Below are 24,132 nucleotides of genomic sequence, written 5' to 3' on the forward strand. Positions count from 1 at the left end.
GCCCCCTGAGCCCCTCCCACGTTCCAGGGACGCCGAGGCCCAAGGAGGGCGAGGACGCCACCAAGCGCCCCGCCACCAGAGGGCGCATCCCCGAGGCGAGCACTCACTAAGGGCGCCTGCGCAGGGGGCTGTCACCTGACCCGCCGCCGCTTCTCTGGTGGGCGCTGGATCCTGAAGTTGCTGCTACGGGCCGGGCGTGCGTGCGCGGAGGTGAGTAGGGGGCCGGGCGCGCGTGCGCGGAGGTGAGCCGACCTGACTGCTGGACCCGGGCTGCAGTGGTCCCAGCGAACGGCGGGGCAGGGGAGGTCCGCGGCAACCCCACAGAATGGAGGCTCGGCGGGTGCGGGCAGTCGTGACGCCCGAAATGGGAGGGGTCGAACGATAGAGGGATTGGTCAGTGCTTTCCTACTGGAGAAGTTGAGCACACCGTGCCAGGGCCGCGCGCGGCAGGAGGCAGCAGTAACGACAGTGACCCCAGTAACATCGGGGACCCCGGAAACTCCACGGTTCCCACTCACTGCCCCCGAGCTGGGCGAGGAAGGCTGCGCTTGCCCCCGTTCACAGGGAGGAAGCTGAGGCACAGGAGGTTGAGAACCCTTTACTTCCCTCTGCCGGTGGTGGAGCTGGGCTTTGAACCCAGCTTGTCTACACCACCACCGTGGCCTGGGGAAGCAGCAGTTCTGAGACACTTACCTGAAGGCGGGGTGACCGACCCACTGGGTCAGCAGTGCCACTTGATCTACTGACCTTCAGTTCTTCCCCGTTTTCTCTCTAAATTGTCAAGCGCTGTGAGTGGCTCTTCCCCATTTTAGGATCTCTTCCCCTTTCTAGGCTCTCTTCCCTGTCTGTAAACTGGAAGCAGGGAAGGGCATGGGGTGCTGCCCTGGCCGTGCTTCTGGACACCTCTGCAGCTTCTGAAGTCTGGGTGGGAAGGGCTGAGGTCATTGCCCAAGAGCTCCCAAGTGAGGACCCCTGGACTCCACTCTGAGTTCCTCAGTTTCTGAGTCATTATGATCACAAATGTGTCTGGCAGGGTCAGGTGAAGCTGGGACACTATGTGGTATAAAAAAAGAGATATTAGTCTTTGTCTCCAGTTCCTGGCACACAACTTCTAAAAACCCTGGAATCTTGGGGGTGGTAAGAGTGTCTTTTATATGCTAATGAGATGACTGGGGGCTTGTAGATAGCTTCAGAATGGGGGCTAGTCCCCAGAAGGACCAAGGCAGGATTCGAGGGTGGGAACTTTCTCCTGGGCTTCCTCTGGGCCGGAAGCTCTTGATTAAGAGAGGGGACTGGTGATTAAGTTAGTCACCAGCGCTCAGTGATTTCATCGTTCATGCCCTACATAATGAAACCCTAAACTAGTTGGGGTTTGGAGAGCTTCCAAGCTTGTGAACACATTTTGGTGCTCAGAGGGTGGCCAGCCCAGAGAGGGCATAGAAGCTCAGCACCCCTTCCCCATACCTTGCCCTCTGGTTGTTCCTGAGTTGTATCCTTTATAATATACAGGTAACAGTAAGTGAGTTCTGTGAGTTGTTCTAGCCAGTTGTTGAACCTGAGGAGGTGAGGGGTGCTGTGTGAACCCCAGAATTGATAGTGGCTTGGTCAGAAGAGCCGGTGACAACCTGGGACTTGTGGTTAGTGTCAGAAGTGGGGGAAGTCTTGTGGGACTGAGCCCACAACCTGTGGGGTCTGCACTAACTCTGGGAGTTCATGTCAGAATTGAATTGAATTGCTGGACACCCGGCTGGTGTCCAGAGAATGGGAAAATTGGTTGCTGAGAAAAAGCTCCACGCTTTTGGTGTCATAAGTGTTGTGAATGAAAACAGTTCACTCTTGCATCTAACGTACTGGTGACCCATGGTGGCCAGAATGTTCCAGGTGACCGGTGTGTGTCTGTGACAGGCTTGGACTCTCTCAGTGACCTGGGCGCACTTCTGCCTGGCGTGTGACTTTTCCCCAACACCTGCATGTTTCTGGAGGCCATGAGAATGCAGCTCACAGACCTCCCACCACAGGGAGCTTCACTGACAGGCTCAGCCGCCGTGCTCTGAAATCATCACTGCATTTCCTGCGAGGGGCTGCCTCCCGGCCCTTAACGCTAGGGCAGGCCGCTTCTGGGAGACCTGGACCCCTCTAATGGCCAACTTTGGCTCAAGGAACCCCAACCCTGTGGCCTTGCCCAAGCTTCCCTAACCTACATGGCAGTCTGGGGCTCTTGAATCCACACCGCCCTCCCACGGGGTCAGACCTGCACGGGTGTGTTGGTGCTCTCAACCCTCTCTGGCAACCTCCCCAGTTTCTCTCAGACAGATAAAAAGGACCCCCCTAATAAAATCCTTGCATATTTAGTCCCATATCAGTGTGTGCTGCTCCTTGGAGGAGCTGGACCAGCAATGTTCCCTATAAAATATTTAGAACATACAGATAATCAAGACACAGGTAAGAACAGTCTTAGTACCAAAGTAACCAGAGTGAGGCTCCAGTGCAGCTGCTGTGACAGAGACCCAGAACCAGACCCCACACGAGCCTGACTGCAGGGGCGGGGAGGGGCTCCGCCTGCCCAGTCCTGGGGGCCAGGCTTTTTCTTCTGTGCTTGGCTGTCCCTGAGTGTTGACCTGGGCTGCAGTGCCCAAGACCCCTCACAGGCTGTATCCACGTCCTGGTCAGCCCAAGAGGGACGGAAGGAGGGAACACTTCCACCCCACTGGCCAAGACTCACCTCGGCCAGTCTTCATACGGGAGCGGGACTTATCTACTGTGGGAACTTGTTTGTTCCACTTGATCTATCACGTGGGTCTTTGTGTGTTATTAGGTTATTTTTACAGACATTCTAGATGCGTTTATTTGTAACATATTAGAAGACTTCACAATGCACAGGATTCTGCAACTCCCTGTTTGGGACTTTTCTCTCCTTTTCCTTTTTCCTCCCTCCCCCAGGTCTGCCCTGCTTCCTCACCAGACCTCACTTCTAGCCTGTGCGCTGCTGGGCTGGCCACAAGTTCATGTCTGGAAGCTGCTTTGAGAGTCTCCTGAGGCCCCGGCCACTCCCTGCTGCCGTCCCTTTGAGCCTGGTTCTTCTGTCTGCAGGCCTCCTGGGCCCGCTGCCCACACATGATGAGGTGGCCACCCCGTTCCTGCCCCTTGCTGGGGGTCTGCGCCCTAGTCTCCTTGGCCATCCTGGGGCACATCCTGCTTCATGACTTCGACGTGGTCCCCCAAGAGCTGCACAGCTTCTCCCAAGAGGAGATTTACCCAGCTCGCCAGCCCAGAGCCAGAGGCCAAGGGCCCCAGCCTGTCCCACGGCGCCACGGCAGCCCCAGGGCAGCACCCACACAGTGCGACCTGCCCCCCGACGGCCGCTTCGACTGCGCCCCAGACAAGGCCATCACCCAGGAGCAGTGTGAGGCCCGGGGCTGCTGCTACATGCCTGCAAGGTGGCCTCCGGGCACCCAGATGGGGCAGCCCTGGTGCTTCTTCCCTCCCAACTATCCCAGTTACAGGCTGGAGAACCTGACCACCACCAAGACGGGCTACACGGCCACCCTGATCCGTGCCACCCCGACCTTCTTCCCCAAGGACATCATGACCTTGCGGCTGGACGTGCTGGTGGAGACTGAGAGCCGGCTCCACTTCACGGTGGGCGGGCGGGGGCTGGGCACGGGCAGAGAGTGTGTGGACAGTGGATAAAGACAGACTCTACGGGGTGTTTGTTTATGCACAGACGTGTATTATGCCCTCACCTGGAGTCTGGGTGTGAGCAGACACAGTGCCTACGCTCAGGGAACAGTGGGCCGCTAAGACAGTCACTAGGAGGTTCTACAACATGTTCTAGGGGACAGGGCTCAGGGCAAGGTGGTGGGAGGTTAGGTCGCCCCCAGGAAGTGACATCCCAGCTGGGACATAAAGTAGGAGTCAGGAAGGGGAAAGGTGGAGAGGGAGGAAGGGGGGCTGTTCCAGGCAGTGGGCAGTGGGATCCCAGCCACTGAGGGCAGGGCCTCTTGTCTGGTTTATTCCCTGCTGCTTCCCAGCCCCTGGAACAGTGCCTGGCACATAGCAGGTGCTCAGTAAAAAGTTGTCAACTGAATGAATGTGCAGACACAAAGGTGAGAGAGGCTGAAGCACGTAATTCAGTACGGCCCTGTTATTTTAACAAAGTAACTGATGGCAGCCGTGGGTTACTGAGTGATGACTATGTACCAGACAAGGGCTGGGTGTTCTAATTATGTTTTCTCGTTCACTCTGTGACTAGATATGCCAGGTGGAAAAATGTTGCCAGATTCAGCAAATAAAAATACAAATATGAATTTCAGATAACCCAGGAATTAGTCTTTTTTTTTAGTGTAAGCATGTCCCGTGCAATATCTGAGATGTATTTATACTAAAAAAATTGTTTATCTGAAATCCAGATTTCCTGTGTCTTACCTGGCACACCCCACAGGAGGTGCTCTCCTGGCTCTATAGACGAGGAAACAGGCTTAGGTATGTGGACCAATCTGTCCACACGCCCACGCTGTGTGCGGCCACCCTGAGACTTGAACTGACGCCTTGCTTCTCTGGAAGGTGAAGGATGGAGTGGACAGGTGTGCAGGGCAGCCAGCCACCAAGGGCCTCATGACACTGCTCTCGTCCTCTAGATCAAAGATCCCACCAACCAGCGCTATGAGGTGCCCTTGGAGACCCCACGTGTCCGCAGCCAGGCGCCGTCCACGCTCTACAGCGTGGAGTTCTCAGAGGAGCCCTTCGGGGTGATCGTGCGGCGGAAGCTGGATGGACGGGTGCTGTGAGTGCCCAGTTTCTGTGCCCACTATCTGCTGGGAGGGTTAGGGAGCTGTAGGGCATCGTCCCTGACCCTTTTGTAGTCCACCCTCCTGCTCTGGCCTCCTGGCTGTTCCTTGCCCCGCAGGGCCCTGGTGCTTACTGTTCCCTCCACCCCGAGCCCTCAAAGGCCCATCCTCAGAAGGGACATTTGGCAACAGCTGGAGACATTTTTGGTTGTCACCACTGGGCGTTAGGGTGCAGGGATACTGCTAAACACCCTACAATGCACAGGCCGGCCCAGAACACGGAGCGATCGGCCCAAATGTCAGTAGTGCCTCAGCTGAGAAACCCTGGTCCAGTCTAAAGTGGCAACCCCACTCCAGGCAGCAACCCCAAGCCTGCTTTATTCTTGTTTATTTATCACATACTACACATCAGTATATCAGGCATTGCAGTGATAAACTCGTCCAATCCTCATAACAACTGGGACGCAGGTGCTGTTATTATCCCCACTTTACAGATGGGGAGACAGACATAGAGAGTCCAGGTGCTTGCTGGCAGGTGACGGAGCCCAGCCCAAGCGTCCGTGCTGTCGGCCACTCTGCTCCATGTCCCTCCGGGGTTTGTGTGCCCCCACGGGACCTTACCTTTGCTTGGACCGTGGCTGCCATCTGCCTGAGGCAGGAGCCTTTCCTGTTCCCTCCTGAACCGCCAGCTCCTAGAGCAGTTCTGACCCACAGCAGAGCTCAGGGGTATTTGTGGAGAGGATAAGGGTGTTGCTTGGTCTCGCCCTCACCTCCCCCCAGCCCACCCCCCAGGTATTAGATGCACCGAAGCATCTTTTAGACTCAAACGCTGTGGCTGTGAGTCCAAGTGTCCGGTGTCGCTCTGGCCCAGAAGCGCCCCCCCGTACCCCCAGCCACGGGGTCAGCAGTTTTGCCGCGGCTGCCCGCTGGCCCTGACGCTGGGCTGTGCAAGCACCTTTCCCAGGACGCATCCCATGCACTTTGCCCACATAGTCCTACACGAATATGTGCTGGCTGACAAGGCCCTGCTCTGCACCGAACTCTGCTACACGCTCAGAAGGAGGGACCTTGGACTTGCCCAAATCTTCAGAGCACTTGCCTTGTGAAGTGCATTTCTTTCTTTTGTGGCCTGTTCATTTTTTGGCCGGGTGTTGTGGACCTGCTAGCAGGACTGACATAGCAGAGGGAGGTAGAAACGGGCTGTGCAGATGCAGGGTGTGGGCTGGCTCTGCAGCTGGGGGGCCTCTCTGAGAAGATGACCTGCAAGCGGAGTTTGGAGAGAAGTTTTTTAAGCATTTTATCAGATCTTGGTCTTGAACACGCACAGACACCCGCAGGCAGGTGAGCAAAGTCTTAACACAGGGGCTGGTGGGGTGCAGCAGGAACTTGTCCCATGAAATTAGCTGTGATGCGTCTGCCATGCAGAGAGGGACCCTGTACGTGGTTTTTGCCTTCCTCTTGATCCCGTGGAACCTCGGGGCACCCTAACTGCCCCCGGCTGGGCAGCTCCACGATGTCTGGGAGCAGTTTGGCCCTCCTGGGAGGTGCTCAGGGTGACGACTCACAGGACTGGAAGGGTTTTGGGCAGCCCTTGCCCAGCACTTGCTTGTGGTCAGGGCTCGTGGGGCCATTGGCTTCTTGTGCGAGGCCACCTGGTCTCTTCCTGGCAGGCTGAACACCACAGTGGCCCCCCTGTTCTTCGCCGACCAGTTTCTGCAGCTGTCCACCTCCCTGCCGTCCCAGCACATCACGGGCCTCGCCGAACACCTCGGGCCCCTGATGCTCAGCACCAACTGGACCAAGGTCACTCTCTGGAACAGGGACGTCGCCCCTACGGTAAAGGGGTGGCCAGGGAGGGGTGTGCGACCGGAGGGGCTTCATGGGCCAGGACGTAAAGCAGGGTGTCTGCCATGTCCCAGCCCGACGTGAACCTATATGGATCTCACCCTTTCTACCTGGGCCTGGAGGATGGCGGTTTAGCTCACGGGGTCTTCCTGCTGAACAGCAATGCCATGGGTAAGCAAGGGGGTACTGGGGCCCTCCACATCCCCCAGCCAGTTCTGCTTCTGAGCTGCCGGCCAGGGTTTCCCTGGTGCAGCCACACCCCCTCCTTCGTAGAGGGGGCTGGGGCTCTCTGCACCTATCTGACAGGCTGGAGGTAGAGGAGGAGGCAGGGGGTCGGGTCTCGTACACTATTCCGAGAAATGACCATTGGGCTGTGGCCTCTGCCAGCTCTGTCCTTCAGTGCCTCTAAGGTGGGCTCTGGGACCTCTGACCTGGGCGGGGTGGGGCTGAGGCCAAAAAAAGGGGCCCCAGGCCCAGCTGCTCAGCGTCTTCCTGTCCTGCTCCAAGGATCTCAGCAAGCTGGGCTGAGAGTGACTGTCCCAGGGCCCCAAGCTCCCTGTGGGAGGACCCCGCCTCTCCAGCGGTGGTTTGGCCCATTGGTGCAGTGCCGAAGGCCCTGGGCAAGGGGGGTGAGTATTTGTCTCTGAGCCCCAGGGCTGCTTCCCCCAGATGTGGTCCTGCAGCCCAGCCCGGCCCTCAGCTGGAGGTCGATAGGCGGGATCCTGGATGTGTACATCTTCCTGGGCCCGGAGCCCAAGAGCGTGGTGCGGCAGTACCTGGACATCGTGGGTAGGCCTCTCCCTGGCCCTGGCCCCCGGCCCCTCCCTCCCCAGCCCCTCCTGCCCGCTCACGGTCGCCTTGGCTCCCAGGCTACCCGTTCATGCCACCGTACTGGGGCCTGGGCTTCCACCTGTGCCGCTGGGGCTACTCCTCCACCGCCATCACCCGCCAGGTTGTGGAGAACATGACCAGGGCACACTTCCCTCTGGTGAGTGCCGGGGAGGGGCCTGGGGCCCCCAGGGTGGGGCGGGGGCAACGAGCCTGGGTCCCGACCACCCTGTGCTGTGGCTGCAGGACGTCCAGTGGAATGACCTGGACTACATGGACGCCAGGCGGGACTTCACTTTCAACAAGGACGGCTTTGGGGACTTCCCGGCCATGGTGCAGGAGCTCCACCAAAGTGGCCGGCGGTACATCATGATTGTTGTGAGTGCCTCCTCCCCTCTTGTGCCACAGGAAGCAGGCTCTTTTGGAAGGAGAGGGGCCCAGTGTCTGGTGGCTCCAACTTTCAGTGGCATCGTCCTCATGGTGGCCATGGTCACTGAGAATGTTTCTGACGGTCTTTGATATCGAGGGAATATCAGGTTTATAGACTTGACTCCTGCTATCCAGTCATGTCCCTGGAGACATCTGTCTGTGGCTCAGGATCCTTACTGCTGTAGGTTACTTGAACAGCTTAAAGCAAGGGCCGGGTGGAGCTGTGTGCCAGGGCGGCTGGAACCCCAGAAGCTCCGTGAGACTCCTGGCCCTGCCTCCCTGCAGTCAGCTTGTGGGAAGGAGGGCAGGATCTGAGTGGCTCAGCAGACAGACACACTTCCCTGGGCCAGTCCCTGCAGCCAGAGGGGTGTGATTCAGGGTCTTCTACAGCTGGGGGGCCGGAAGAGGGGAGGGGGAGCCAAGACAACCAAATGGTCGCCCCCACGGGTACCCCTCAGGAGAGGAAATCCATTTGGAATTGGGCTGATGGTCATTTCCATCCCTGCAGCCCCTCTGAAGGCAGCAGCATCCGGGTCCACTCAGAGCAGGGAGCGGGGAGGGCAGACGCAGACCTTTTCTTTTTTTATTCAAAATGAAATAAACGCTCCCTGTAGAACGTTTGTGAAACTCTGGGCCCTTAAAGCAAAAGTAACGCCTGCATCCAGGTGCGCCCTTTTTGGCAATGGGGGCGGGGTCACGTGCACGTCCACGCACACACAGCGCGTTGGCGCATCCGGGGCACATCCACCTGTGCCTCGTTAACGTTTATCGAGAGCATTTTCCCGTTTTCCCAGCGATGGGTGCCGAGGCTTTGGGCATTTCTCTCTCATTCTGACTGGTTTCTCTCCCCAGGATCCTGCCATCAGCAGCTCCAGCCCTGCCGGGACCTATCGACCCTACGACGAGGGTCTGAGGCGGGGGGTCTTCATCACCAATGAGACTGGGCAGCCGCTGATTGGGCAGGTACAGCAGGGCCTGGAGGGTGAGGGGGAGAAAGCAGGGGCCCCTGGGCAGTGGGGCTGCAGGGGGGGCGGCAGTGACAGCTGGGGGTGACAGTGGCCCCTGACAAGGAAGACCACCCTGAATCCTTTTGTCAGGGGCCCTTGTTTGCGGGCAGCTCAGAAACAAGCTCCACAGATGCTTGCGGAGGCCTTGGGGTCCTCCACATCCTCTGGGCCCCCAGGGGCTTCCTGATGGTTCCCAGGCCTTCCCGGTGGGTGGGGCAGGCCCAGAACCAGGAGGAAGGGGGTCGAGCCTGAGGGGAGGCTGGCAAGGCTCCCAGCAGTGCAGATTCTGGGGCCTCTCCCCGTGCTCCTCCCCTTGCCGTCCACCCATCCCTGGGTTAGATGAGTGAGGCTACGGCTCTGCCTGCAGTCAGGACAGACAGGGCCTCCGTGCAGGCTCCAGCGGCCCTGTCTCCCCTCTGGCCTTTCGTCCAGGTGTGGCCCGGACTCACCGCCTTCCCTGACTTCACCAACCCCGAGGCCCTTGACTGGTGGCAGGACATGGTGGCCGAGTTCCACGCCCAGGTGCCCTTTGATGGCATGTGGATCGTGAGTGTGGCCCCACCCTTGGGTGTCCGGTGGCCTCAGGGACCGGTCCCACTCTCTGTACCAGGCAGGGCACCCACCCCCAGAGCCTCTCTTGCAGGACATGAACGAGCCATCCAATTTTGTGAGGGGCTCAGTGGATGGCTGCCCCAACAGCAACCTGGAGAACCCGCCCTACGTGCCAGGTGAGTTGCCTCCACCTGCCGGCCCCCCAGCACTAGTCGGCTGGGGATTTAATGGCTCAAATCAGGGATTTCCTTCTCTGGTCTGGGAGACTCAAAGCTCTGGTTTCTGAGAAGCTGATGGGCAGCGGCCAGCCCGGGAAAGGCAAGGGGTGCCCTGGGAGTAAGGTTCATGTGGGGAGACCCCAGCCACGTGATGCTGACTGGGCATGTGCAGCTGAGGCGAGACCCTTCAGAGGGGGTATTTCAGGCTTTGGCAGTCCGACAGGGAAAAAAAAATGGTTAGGAGCAGGCAGACATGAAGTCTGGGTGTGCAGACCACAGCCTGCGGCATCGCCTTGTCCTGTCCTTGGAGAAGTGGAGACTGTCCAGGGACGCACCCCGTGTCCCAAGGGGTCTCTCAAGATGTGGGGGGCACCAGCCTGCCGGGAGGAGGCTCCAAGGAAACAGCCCCCTCTCCTCCAGGGGTGGTTGGCGGGACCCTCCGGGCAGCCACCATCTGCGCCTCCAGCCACCAGTTCCTGTCCACGCACTACGACCTGCACAACCTGTACGGCCTGACCGAAGCCTTCGCCTCCCACAGGTGAGGGGCCAGGGTGCAGGAAGGAGAGGAGGAGGCCCTAGCCATCCCTACATCCCACCCCCGCCCCCCACCCCAGCTCCATGCCTGGTGCCTCAGAGGAAGGGCATGGTGACGAGACAGAGAGGCCAGGGCTGACCAGGGCCTCTGGCCCCCTTGAGTTTGTCCTCCCCGTGACACGTGCATCTTCGAGGGTAAGTCAGGTGGCAGGGCTGACTGCCTGGCAGACGGTGGCGGTGACCTCAGCAAGCCAACTCCTTGCTCCCAGCTTGTCCTTCCTGCTGCACTGCCAGGCACTCTTGTGGGCAGTGGTGGGGCTCCTGGTGACCCTGCTCAACGCAGCTCTCTGTGCCCCTGCTCCACCCAGGGCTCTGGTAAAGGCTCGGGGCATGCGCCCCTTTGTGATCTCTCGCTCCACCTTTGCCGGCCACGGCCAGTACGCCGGCCACTGGACAGGGGATGTGTGGAGCAGCTGGGAGCAGCTTTCGTACTCCGTGCCAGGTGAGCACATCTGTCAGGAGGGGTGCAAGGAGGGGAGGGTGGGCCCTTCTCCGGGCGTGTTTGCCCAGAGCTGGGTCCTCAGAGAGATGCTGCTGCAGTGGCATGGGGCCCGTCGCCAACTCATGTGCCATTGGACTCACCTGTGGTGCCCCTCTTCCAATGTCCCCATCTCGGATTCATGCTAACATCAGAATGTCCCTTCTGGTGACCACATTCTGAGCTGCATGAAATAGCATCTGAGCTCAGTCCAAAGGGTGCCCCCACCCCTCTTGTCTCAGTGCCTGGCTCCACCCTGCAAAGAAAATTTTGATTTTTGTTCCAAGAGCTCTGATGCTACAGACAGATCTTAGGCCCAGGGATGGCTCAGGAGCCCTGGGGAAGGGGATAGAGGTGACCCCAGAGGTCACAGCTGAAAAGAGCCTCCACCAAACCCCCGGCCTGCAAGTGCTTTCATAGTCGCAGGCTTGCTTCCATGTGCGATGCATCTACAGAGCCTCGGGCCACAGGGATGTCCTGCCGAGCTGAGCTCTCGGGTGAGAAGTCCATTCCTCCTTCACCAAGTGGCTGCTGGCTCTGCCCACGGGTGCCGACTGGCTCTGATTTTCACCCTGGGGCCAGCATGGTGGGTCGAGCCCATGCAGGCCAATCCACCCCAGAGCCGGATTCCTGGGCTTTGTGTCCACCTGTCTAGTTCTTGGGTTTCAGTTCTGGTGTGAGCTGTTGTTACCAAGCTAAAATAAGGCTGTGCAGCTCCCAGGACCTGCTGTGACCCAGACCAGCACTGCTCACAGCCCCAGGCTGCGCCCCATCCTGCCCACTGGGCTTCCAGTCTGGGTCCTGGCTCCCGAGGAGACGAGGAGAGGGTAGCCCAGCAGCCTCTAGTCCTGCCCAGTGGTGGTGGGATTGGCACGGGGCCCAGATGCTCTGGAAGCTGTCTGACCCTTCAGCAACTCAGGGGACTCACTGACCCTCTGCTGTAACGACGTACCATACCCCAGGTGATTTAAAAACAACAAACTTATTCTCAGACTGGAAGTCTGATCACGGTGTTGGCAAGGCCTTGCCCTCTCTGAGACTCTAGACAGAATCCCTCCTTGCTTCTTCCAGCTCTTGGTGGTTGCCAGCAGTCCTTGGCCCTCCTTGGTTTGAGGCTGTGTCACTCTAACCTCTGCCTTTGTCATCTCTCGGTCTTTTTCCTGTGTCCTTGTCTTCACATGGTGTTTTCCCTCCTCTTTTCTTTTTTAATATAGTTCCCTGGGCTATACAGTAGGACCTTATTGTTTATCTATTTTACATTTAGTGGTGTGTATCTGCTAATCCCAAGCTCCTGATTTATCCCTCCCCCACCCCCTTTCCCCTTTGGTAACCATAAATTTGTTTTCCATGTCTGTGAGTCTGTTTCTGTTTCGTAAATAAGTTCATTTGTATCATATTTTAGATTCCACATATACCTGATATCATATGGCATTTGTCTCTAACTTAGTATAATAATCTTTAAGTCCATCCATGTTGCTGCAAATGGCATTATTTTCATTCTTTCTTATGGCTGAGTAATATTCCATTGTATATATGTACCACATCTTTATCCATTCATCTGTCAATGGACATTTAGGTTGTTTCCATGTCTTGGCTATTGTGAATAGCGCTCCTATGAACATTGGAGTGCATGTATCTTTTTGAATTATAGTTTTGTCCAGATACATGCCCAGGAGTGGGTCACATGGCAACTCTATTTTTAGTTTCTTAAGGAACCTCCATACTGTTGTCCATAATGGCTGCACCATTTTACATTCCCACCAACAGTGTAGGAGGGTTCCATTTTCTCCGCAACTTCTCCAACATTTATTATTTGTAGACTTTTTAATGATAGCTATTCTGACTGGTGTGAGGTAATACCTCATTGTAGTTTTTCAAGATTTAATTGTATTTATTTTTGGCTGTGTTAGGTCTTTGTTGCTGTTTGCGTGCTTTCTCTAGTGGCAAGCGGGGGCTACTCTTCATTGCAGTGCATGGGCTTCTACTTGCGGTGGCTACTCTTTTGTGGAGCATGGGCTCAAGGCACGCAGGCTTCAGTAGTTGTGGCACGCAGGCTTCAGTAGTTGTGGCGCACAGGCTTAGGTGCTCCGTGGCATGTGGAATCTTCCCAGACCAGGGATCAAACCTGTGTCCCCTGAATTGGCAGGCAGATTTTTATCCACTGTGCCACCAGGGAAGTCCCTTATTGTAGTTTTGATTTTGCATTTCTCTACTAATTAGTGACGTTGAGCATCTTTTCATGTGCCTATTGGCCATCTGTACATCTTCTTTAGAGAAATGTCTTTTTAGGTCTTCTGCCCATTTTTTGACTGGGTTGTTTGTTTTTTTGATGTTGAGCTGTATGAGCTGTTTGCATATTTTAGAAATTAAGCCCTTGTCAGTCACATCATTTGCAAATATTTTCTCCCAGTCCATAGGTTGTCTTTTCATTTTGCTTATGGTTTCCTTTGCTGTCCAAAATCTTATAAGTTTAATTAGGTCCCATTTGTTTATTTTTGCTTTTATATCTATAGCCTTGGGAGACTGACCTAAGAAAACACTGCTATGATTTATGTCAGAGAATGTTTTGCCTATGTTCTCTTCTAGGAGTTTTGTGCTCTCATGTCTTATATTTAAGTCTCTAGGCCATTTTGAGCTTTTTTTTTTTTTTTTTTTTTGCGGTACGCGGGCCTCTCACTGTTGTGGCCTCTCCTGCTGCAGAGCACAGGCTCCGGACGCGCAGGCCCAGCGGCCATGGCTCACGGGCCCAGCCACTCCGCGGCATGCGGGATCTTCCCGGACCGGGGCACGAACCCGCGTCCCCTGCATCGGCAGGCGGACTCCCAACCGCTGCGCCACCAGGGAAGCCCTTGAGCTTATTTTTGTGTGTGGTGTGAGGGAGTGTTCTAACTTCATTGATTTCCATGCAGCTGTCCAGCTTTCCCAACAACACTTACTGAACAGACTGTCTTTTCTCCATTGTATACTCTTGCCTCCTTTGTTGAAGATTACTTGACCATAGGTGTGTGGGTTTGTTGCTGGGCTCTCTGTTCTGTTCCATTAATCCATATGTCTGTTTTGTGCCAGTACCACACCGTTTTGATTACTGTAGCTTTGTAGTATTGTCTGAAGTCTGGGAGGGTTGTGCCTCCAGTTTTGTTCTTTTTCCTCAGGGTTGTTTTGGCAATTCTGGATCTTTTGTGGTTCCATATAAATTTTAGGATTATTTGTTCTAGTTCTTTAAAAAAGGTCATGAGTAATTTGATAGGGATTGCATTAAATCTGTAGATTGCTTTGGGTAGTATGGCCGTTTTAACAATATTAATTCTTCCAATCCAAGAGCATGGGATATCTTTCCATTTCTTTGAATCATCTTCATTGTCCTTTATCAATGTTTTGTAGTTCTCAGCATATAAGTCTTTCACCTCCTTGGTCAGGTTTCTTCTGAAGTATTTTATTTTTTACCTTTTGGCTGTGCTGTGTGGCTTTGTGGGATCTTAGTTCCTCAACCAGCGACTGAACCCAGGCCCACAGCAGTGAAAGCGCCAAGTCCTAAGCACCGGATCACCAGGGAATTCCCCAAAGTATTTTTTTTTTTGATGCAATTTTAAAAGGGACTGTCTTTTTACTCTCCCTTTCTGCTATTTCATTGTTAGTGTAAAGAAATAACAGATTTCTGTATGTTAACCTTGTATTCTGCTACCTTGCTTTATTTATCAGTTCTAGTAGTTTTTGTGTGGAGTCTTCAGAGTCTTCTATATATAGTATCAATGTCATCTGCATATAATTACAATTTTACCTTTTCTAATTTGGATACATTTTATTTCTTTTTCTTGCCTGATTGCTGTGGCTAGGATTGCCAATACTATGTTGAATAGAAATGGTGAGAGTGGGCATCCTTGTCTTGTTCCAGATTTTAGTGGAAAGGCTTTCAGCTTTTCACCATTGAGTATTATGTTGGCTTTTATTATGTTGAGATATGTTCCCTCTGTACCCATTTTGGTAAGAGTTTTTATTGTGAATGGATGTTGAATTTTATCAAATGCTTTTTCTGCATCTATTGAGATGATCATGTGGGTTTTGTCTTTTGTTGATGTGGTGTATCACATTGATTTGCATATGCTGAACCATCCTTGCGACCCTGGGATGAATCCAACTTGATCGTGGTGTATTATCTTTTTTTATGTGTTGTTGGATTCAGTTTGCTTTTATTTTGTTGAGAATTTTTGTATACTAATCAAAGATTTTGGCCTGTAATTTTCTTTTTTTGGTAGTGTCTGTCTGGTTTTGGTGATGGTGGCTTCATAGAATGACTTTGCGAGTGTTCCGTCCTTTTCAGTCTTTTGGAAGGGTTTGAGAAGGATCAGTATTAGTTCTTCTTTGTATGTTTGGTAGAATTCACCAGTGAAGCCATGTGGTCTTGGGCTTTTGTTTGCAGGGAGTTTTTTTAAATTACAGATTCTATATCACTTCTAGTGATTGGTCTGTTCAAATTATCTATTTCTTCTTGATTCAGTTTTGGTGGGCTGGATGTATCTAGAAACTTGTCCATTTCTTCTAGGTTGTTCAGTTTGTTGGCATGTAATTGTTCATAGTATTCTCTTATGGTTTTTTATATTTCTGTGGTATCAGTTGTTATTTCTCCTCTTTCATTTCTTATTTTATTAACTTGGGTCCTCTCTTTTCTTCTTGGTGAGCCTGGCCAGAGGGTTGTCAATTTTGTTTACCCTTTCAAAGAACCAGCTCTTGGTTTTATTGATTTTTTTTCTATTTTTTTAAAATCTCTATTTTATTTGTTTCCTCTATGATCTTTATTATTTCCTTCCTTCTGCTACCTTTAGGTTTTGTTTGTTCTTCTTTTTCTAATTCTTTTAGGTGGTAGGTTAGGTTGAGATTTTTCTTGTTTTTTTTTTTTTTTTTGAGGAAGGCCTGTATCATCATGAACTTCGCCATAAGGACTGCTTTTGCCGAATCCCACAGATTTTGTTTGGCTGTATTTCCATTATCATTTGTTTCAAAGTATTTTTAAATTTTCTCTTTGATTTTCATCATTGACCCATTGGGATTTTTTTGTTGTTAGTTTCTGCTGTATAACAAAGTGAATCAGTTATACATATACATATGTTCTCATCTCTCTTCCCTCTTGCATCTCCCTCCCTCCCTCCCTCCCTATCCCACACGTCTAGGTGGTCACAAAGCACCGAGCTGATCTCCCTGTGCTATGCGGCTGCTTCCCACTAGCTATCTATTTTACGTTTGGTAGTGTATATACGTCCATGCCACTCTCTCGCTTTGTCACAGCTTACCCTTCCCTCTCCCCATATCCTCAAGTCCATTCTCTAGTAGGTCTGTGTCTTTATTCCTGTCTTACCCCTAGGTTCTTCTTGACATTTTTTTCTTAAATTCCATATATATGTGTTAGCATACAGTATTTGTCGTTCTCTTTCTGACTTACTTCACTCTGTATGACAGACTCTAGGTCCATCCACCTCATTACAAATAGCTCAATTTCGTTTCTTTTTATGGCTGAGTAATATTCCATTGTATATATCTTCTTTATCCATTCATCTGATGATGGACACTTAGGTTGTTTCCATCTCCGGGCTATTGTAAATAGAGCTGCAATGAACATTTTGGTACATGACTCTTTTTGAATTATGGTTTTCTCAGGGTATATGCCCAGTAGTGGGATTGCTGGGTCATATGGTAGTTCTATTTGTAGTTTTTTAAGGAACCTCCATACTGTTCTCCATAGTGGCTGTACCAGTTCACATTCCCACCAGCAGTGCAAGAGTGTTCCCTTTTCTCCACATCCTCTCCAGCATTTATTGTTTCTAGATTTTTTGATGATGGCCATTCTGACCAGTGTGAGATGATATCTCATTGTAGTTTTGATTTGCATTTCTGTAATGATTAATGATGTTGAGCATTCTTTCATGTGTTTGTTGGCAGTCTGTATATCTTCTTTGGAGAAATGTCTATTTAGGTCTTCTGCCCATTTTTGGATTTTTTTTTTTTTTTTTTTTTTTTTTAGTAGCATGTTGTTTAGTCTCCATGTAATTTGTTCTCTCTGTGGTTGATTTCCAGTTTCATGCTGTTGTGGTCAGAAAAGATGTTTGAGATAATTTCTATCCTCTTAAATTTGTTGAGGCTTGTTTTATGTCCTAGTATTTATATAGTCTATCCCAGAGAATAGTCCATGTATACTTGAAAAGACTGTGTATTCTGGGGTTTTTTTGTATGTAATGTCCTGAAGATATTAAGTCTGTATTATTGTGTCATTTAGGATCTCTGTTGTCATATTGATTTTCTGTCTGGAAGATCTGTCCATTGATGTCAGTGGGATGGTAAAGCCTCGTGTTATTATTTTTATTCCCATCAATTTCTCTATGTCTGTTAGTATTTGTTTCATGTATTTAGGTGCGCCTATACTGGGTGCATATATGTTAATGAGTGTAATATCCTCTTCTTATATTGATTTTTTTATCATTATATAGTGTGCTTCTTTATCTTTCTTTATGGCCTTTATTTTTTTGAAGATACAGAATTATATTTAATCATTTTTTGTTGTTAATAACAGTCATTTTGAATGTTCACTTTGACAATCAAAGATCCCATTGCCCTTTAGCATGGTGCAGCCCAAGGTTACCTGTGGTTACTTCAGGTAACCACACTACAGTCAAGGGCACCATCCCCCTCTCATCTTCAACTCTGAGGGAATAATAGCCCACATGCACACCCCTGCCACTTAAGTTTCTAAAGATTCCTATTAGCAGAGGAATGAGAACCCTGTCATCTAGGAAATTTTAGTAGCACAGCATCTAAAGAAATGGCAGCTAATAGCTACAGTAGAAAACAGTAGCTAGCAAATTTCATGCATGGGTCAGAATTCTGTATTTTTATATTCCCATCTTAGTTTAAAATACTAAGCCCCAATGACCTGTAACGTGAGAAAGTTGGTTACACCTGGGTCACTGATAAGAAAACAAGATCTCTGAAAATGTTGTATGGGCTTTGTTTTAAAGTCTGTTTTGTCTGATACGAGTATTGCTACCCCCGCTTTCTTGTCATTCCCATTTGCATGAAATATCTTTTTCCATCCTCTCACTTTTAAGCTATGTGTGTCCTTTGCCCTAAAGTGGGTCTCCTGTAGGCAGCACCTTGTAGGCTCTTGTTTTGTTATCCAATCTGCCACTCTGTGTCTTTTGACTGGAGCATTTAGTCCATTGACATTGAAGGTGATTACTGATATGTGTTTATTGCCATTTTAAACCTTGTTTTCCATTTGATTTTGTATTTCTTTTTTGTTTCTCCTTTTATGGTTTGATGGTTTTCTTTTGTATTTTCCTTGTGTTCTTTTGGTTTTTGTGAATCAATTTTATGTTTTTGATTTGTGGTAACCTGTTTTTCAAGTATGTTAACCTGTTACTATATCTCTTGCTTTAGACTGGTAGCCATACAGGCTCAAACACATTCTGAAAAAAAAATCTATATTTTATTACTCCCCTCCCCCACATATTATGATTTTGATGTCCTCTTACATTTTCATGTTTATCCCTTTGCTGTTCATTGTAGTTATCATTGCTTTCACAAAAATATTTTTGATTATTTTTACATCTTTGTACTGGCTTAGGTGATTTACTTTCCAATTGTGATTTTCTTTTTCCTATAGATTCTTGCTTCTTTTCTATTTAGAGAAGACCTTTCAGTATTTCTTTTAGGATAGGTTTAGCATTGCTGTATTCTGTTAGTTTTTGCTTGTCTGAGAAGTTCTTTATCTTTCCTTCCATTCTAAATGATAACCTTGCTGGGTAGAGTATCCTAGGTTGCAGGTTTTTCCCTTTCAGGACTTTGAATGTATCTTGCCACTCCCTTCTGGCCTGCAACCTTTCTGTAGAGAAAGCAGCTGATAGCCTTATGGGGTTCCCTTGTAATTAACTTTGTTTTTCTCTTGCTGCCTTTAGAATCCTCTTTAACTTTTGCCATTTTAATTATGTCTTGGTGTAGGTCTGTTTGGGTTCATCTTGTTTGGGACCCTCTGTGCTTCCTGTACCTGGTTCCCTCTTCTGATAAGGTCACCAGTCATGGTGAATTAGGGTCCACCCTAACGTCCTCTTCTCAACCTGATTACATCTTCAATGACCCTATTTCCAAATATGGCAACCAGGGGTTAGGACTAGAACTTACTTTGGAGGGAAATACAATTCAGCCCTAACGGGTCTAGTTTGCCCTGCCCACCCTGCGAGCTAGGGAGCAGATGCGGCTTGTCATTCTGCTGACCACAAGTGCAAGGTGCAGTGGCCATTGGTGTACTGACCATCAGGTGGGGGCTGGGTGGGAGGGGCTTTGGGAGGGATCCTTGTCTCCAGCCAGTTCAACAGACATGTCTGTCAGGCTCCTTGGCCCTAGACTGCTCCTACTGTAGCAGCTGAAGGCCCATCTGACTCTGCCCTCCAGAAATCCTGCTCTTCAATCTGCTGGGGGTGCCCCTGGTGGGGGCCGACATCTGTGGCTTCCTGGGCAACACTTCGGAGGAGCTGTGTGTGCGCTGGACCCAGCTGGGGGCCTTCTACCCCTTCATGCGGAACCACAATGGCCTGAACAGCCTGGTAGGGCGGGGGCGGCAGGGGAGGCCGTGCCCTGGGGAATGCCACTTTCTGTGCCAATGAGCCCAGCACTGGCTGGCCCAAAGTGCTGGGTCTCCTGGGGTGGGGGGACCTCGGAGTCCATGGTCCTAGATCCCAGGTGCTTCCTCCACTCCCTCCACTGCAGCCGCAGGAGCCATACAGGTTCAGCGAGACGGCACAGCAAGCCATGAGGAAGGCCTTTGCCCTGCGCTACATGCTGCTGCCCTATCTCTACACGCTGTTCCATGGGGCCCACGTCAGAGGCGAGACCGTGGCCCGGCCCCTCTTCTTGGAGTGAGTGCCTGGGTTGGGAGTGATGGCCTCCGGCCCACTGACCCCAGGGCAGCTAACCTGCTGCAGGGGGTGTTCTGGGCACTGAGAGAGGAAGGAGGTTGCAGCAAAATCTGGGCACTCCCCACTGAGGTGCCCCCCTGAACCCCCAGTTCCCACCCATTAGATTCCAGCTCAGGGCAGGGAGCACTGGATAACGGAAAAACCCAGGATGAACACTGAGTACAGACCAGGCCTCCCAGATGGTAAAACAAGTTATAAGACTATCATGATTGAATCCATCTGGGGCTTAAGGGGACAAGACCACTAAAGAAATCCAATAGATATCCCCCAAGTAGGACTTAGTATGTCTAAGAAGTTACCATACCATAAAATGGCACCTCGAATCAGAGGATTAAAGGATCCTCCAGTAGTAAGGTAATTAGTTAGCTATTTGCAAAAATCAACTTATTTTCCACTCATCTGTACAAACCTAAGTTCCAAATGATTACGTAGTTAAATGACAAAAATTAAGCTGTAGAAAAGCTGCAGGAAAAAAGAAGTGAATGCTTCTCTATGACCTGTCAGGAGAGGGCTTTCTAAGCATCAAAAGCAAAAAAGCAAAGGGAAGGAGGTTTCATTTAGGAAAAAAAAGTAACACTTCTTTGAATATAAGCAGAAAAATATTAAAACTGCTCTGAACATAGATTGTCAAGGCAATCGAATGGGAGAAAACATTATCAATAAAATGACAGTCACTGTCCCTAATGTACAGAAACTCAGACCAGGGGTAAGAGCCAGATAGACATGTGGGCAAGAACACAACTTGCAAACAGAGAATGTGAACAGGTCATGCCCAAGTAGTTGGGCAGGGAGAGGTTATTCTTGGCTCCTGCCTTGACTTAAGCTGGCCAGAACCGGCCCTGCCACATGTAACCCAGGTCCTCTGGCTCCTGTCCACGCCTCCCCATGGGTCCCTTGAGCCCACTGACCTCAGAGGTCACCAGGCCCCCCTGCCCATCCCTCCTGTTTGAAGGTTCCCCGAGGATCCCCGCACCTGGACAGTGGACCGCCAGCTCCTGTGGGGGGAGGCTCTGCTCATCACCCCGGTGCTCAAGGCTGGGAAGGTTGAGGTCACTGGCTACTTTCCTCGCAGCACGTGGTATGACCTGCGGACGGTGAGTCCTGGGGCCCTGAAACTTGGGAGGACGGGGGAGATGGAGCGGGTCTTCCCTCCAGCACCATCCGTGTGGACCAGAGTGAAAAAGGAGTTCTGGCTACATGAGGGCCCTCACCTGGGTGCTCCATCAGCATCATCCTGTGTGAGCCTTACAGGACCCATTTTCCAGATGGAGAAACCGAGGCTGAGTGGGTGACTTGCCACCGAGCTGAGCTGGGACTCCAGTTCTGCTCCCAAGCTCCTGCCCCTTCTTGCGTCCTCTGACCTGCCCTACCCGAGCCCTGGCTCAGGCCTCGCATGCTCTGTCCCCACCATGTGGCCAGATCTTTGCTCTCAGCTCCCGACAACAGCACAGGAGCTTGGCAATGCCCAGGACCCTTTGTGACATGACATCCCCCTCCAGGTGCCAGTGGAGGCCTTTGGCAGCCTCCCACCTCCTGCACCCCTCACGTCTGCCATCCACAGCGAGGGGCAGTGGGTGACACTGTCCGCCCCACTGGACACCATCAACCTCCACCTCCGGGCCGGGCACATCATCCCCATGCAGGTACTTGGGCCGGGCCCCTGATCCTATTTGTCCAGCCCTGGGGTTGCTGGGACCCCACATGCCTCTGTTCAATTGGGGGTCTGCCCCCAGGCAGAGATGATCCTTCTGAGGGTTGAGGATGAACTGGGCTGGGGAAGGACAGGATACATCCTTGCACTCACTTGCTCCCGGGCCTGGTGAAGGAGAGGCCTGCTTCATTGGCCTTTCTCAGAAAACTGTCAGTCAGTCTGCAAACCTCTCTGGGCCTCACGTCCTCTGAGGTGTCCACGGGCCTCCAAGCCGCTCGGCCGTGGGCTGTCCTGCGGATCCTGGTTTCTTCTAGCACGGCACTGTCCCAGCCTAGTGCTCCTCACGCCTGGGTCTGGAGGCCTCCACCAGGTTTGGGACAGTGACGTGGGCCACCCCCTCCCAGGGCCCTGGCCTCACAACCACAGAGTCCCGCAAGAAGCCCATGGCCCTGGCTGTGGCCCTGACTGCAAGCGGGGAGGCCCGAGGGGAGCTGTTCTGGGACGATGGGGAGAGCCTAGGAGTGCTGGACCGTGGGGCGTACACGCAGGTCATCTTCCTGGCCACGAACGTGAGTTCTGGGATCCGCCTAGGCTGGGGGCTGTCTTGGGGTGATTATCCTGACTTGGTGAGGGGAGCTGGCCTGGGGTCCTGGGATGGCCACCTGTCCCTGCGTCAAGCAGACTGAAGGGGAGAAGAGCCTGTAGGCCAACTGCCTTGGCTGGAGTTCCCTGCACTGCGCCAGTGTCCTAGGGTTTGCACGGGGTGTGCTGCCGAGCTGCCCTCCCCATCTGCTGTCCAGAGGCCCTGCCCTGGTGGGGCTTCCTGCCCCAGGCCATCTGCTCACACCTCTGGTCCTGTCTCTCTGCTTCGGCCAGAACACCATCGTGAACCAGCTGGTGCACGTGAGCAGTGAGGGGGCTGGCCTGCAGCTGAGGAAGGTGACCGTCCTGGGGGTGGCCATAGCCCCCCAGCAAGTCGTCTGCAATGGCGTTTCTGTATCCAACTTCACCTACGGCCCTGACACGGAGGCAAGAGAGCCTACATTTGAGGCCAGAAGGCCTGTCCCTGAGGGTGGGCGAGGGGGCGGGAGGTGCCCGCTGAGCTGGCATCATGGGATTCCCTGTCCAGAAGGGAGAGGACACTTAGGCCTTACAAGGGGCGGAGAGGAACTGATCCTTGCGGGGAGGAGTGGGAAGGTTCAGTCCCCTCGCACTTCACATCTTTTCCCTGCCTGTGTCCACACTGTCGGCCCCTGGTTAGAGGGCAGCTCATTTCCAAAGCAAATTAAGGCGGCCACTGCCAAGAGTGCTCAGAGGGAACAGAGCGAGACGCTCCCAGGGCTAGGTCAGACCCCATGTCCACCGTCCACCTATGTCCACAGACTGCTGTCTGCCCCACCTCTGTTGCCAAGCAAATTTTCCTATTTCTTGTCCCCAGACCCTGGACATCCCTGTCTCGCTGACGATGGGAGAGCAGTTCCTCATCAGTTGGTCTTAATCTGGGGCCCAGTGGTGTGCTGCTCCTTTACAGACCTCCCGGCAGCCCAGCACCTGCACCCTCAGTCGGCGGTATGTGGGCCTTGGGTCAGAGCACTTAACCCGAATCGCATATCACTGACATCCCTGAACACCCGGATCTGCTTGTGAGTCTGCCCCCCAGGCTCTGGGCCAGCAGCTCTTCTGAGTCTTCTGTCCAGATCCCAGTCGGGTCAGTGCCCTGAGGGGTGGTGCCGTTTACTGGAAGATTTGCTTCTCTGTAGCCTGTCACTGTGACGCATGCAATGTCAGTCACCACTGCCTGCCTGTGACGCAGAGGTGGTGCTTGGTATGGGGTGGTACCTGCACCCCAAGGTCCTGGCTCTGACCTGATGAAAGCAGAGCTGGGGGGCCGCTGCAGACTGCTTTCTGGGCAGCTGCCCCCGACAACAGGGGTGGAGGCTGTCCACCAGTCTGACAAGTGGGCCTAGACACTCGGCAGAATTCCCAGGACTTGGGGATCCCTTAATCTGAAGTGCAATTATTTTTAATAAAAGGGGCATTTGCAATCAAGCTTCTGCCGGTCCTTCTGAGATTCAGGGTAAGGAGGATGTGTCTAGAGGCCCTGACACAGAAGCAGGACTCCTTCCTTGATGGGCCCCTGGACGTTCCCAGGCAGGGTGTGCATATGTGCTGTACTGTGCATGCTCAAAGCAGCACCCTCACATCCCTACCTCACACCCTAGTATCACCCATCTCTAAGGTGACTGGAAAACATCCAGCCAGGCCTGGTGTCAGTCATGTGGTGGGAGATACACCCTCCCCCCGACCCTGCCCAAGGGCTATGTACTAAGCTGCTACCCCCAACACCTCCGTTCCCAGGCAACAGCTGGTCTGCTTTTGGTCACTATAGACTAGTTTACATTTTCTGGTATTTTATATAAATGGAATCATATAGCATGTATTTCTTTTGGTCTAATTAATTAATTACTTTGAGATTTATCCATGTGGTGTGCTTTTTAATTGCCAAATAGTTTTCCATTGGCTAGAGGTGCCACATTTATTAAATTTACATGGATGTAAGGATTGTTTTCAGTTTTTGACTATTGTGAATAAAGACGATGTAATCATGGACCAGTCTGTGAACGGACATGTTTTCACTTCTCTTGAGCAAACACCGCAAGTGTGATATGGTCAGGTCATATGGAAGGTGTGTGTGTGTGACCGAACTGTTTTCCAAAGTGGGTGACACACTCTGCACTCCTACCAGCCTTGCTGTCGCTTGGTGTGGTCCGTATGCTCATTTT

At 52.2% G+C, this 24,132-nt stretch overlaps 1 protein-coding gene across 1 annotated transcript; it reads left to right on the top strand.

Annotated features, from left to right (window-relative positions):
- Positions 1–147: 147 nt before the first annotated feature.
- Positions 148–23,957, top strand: GAA (alpha glucosidase). The gene is made up of 20 exons (XM_082861290.1): positions 148–210; positions 3,091–3,639; positions 4,638–4,783; positions 6,458–6,623; positions 6,707–6,803; positions 7,302–7,421; positions 7,502–7,620; positions 7,707–7,838; positions 8,742–8,852; positions 9,329–9,442; positions 9,540–9,624; positions 10,087–10,204; positions 10,569–10,702; positions 19,175–19,326; positions 19,490–19,638; positions 20,651–20,792; positions 21,198–21,341; positions 21,754–21,918; positions 22,226–22,378; positions 22,788–23,957. The coding sequence occupies exons 2-20, from the start codon at positions 3,115–3,117 to the stop codon at positions 22,845–22,847; spliced, it is 2,832 nt and encodes a 943-aa protein (XP_082717416.1). The 5' UTR covers positions 148–210; positions 3,091–3,114; the 3' UTR covers positions 22,848–23,957.
- Positions 23,958–24,132: the final 175 nt, after the last annotated feature.

The sequence above is a fragment of the Leucopleurus acutus genome (genome assembly GCF_964270905.1).
Source record: "Leucopleurus acutus genome assembly, chromosome: 19".
In the NCBI taxonomy this organism is placed as follows: domain Eukaryota; kingdom Metazoa; phylum Chordata; class Mammalia; order Artiodactyla; family Delphinidae; genus Leucopleurus; species Leucopleurus acutus.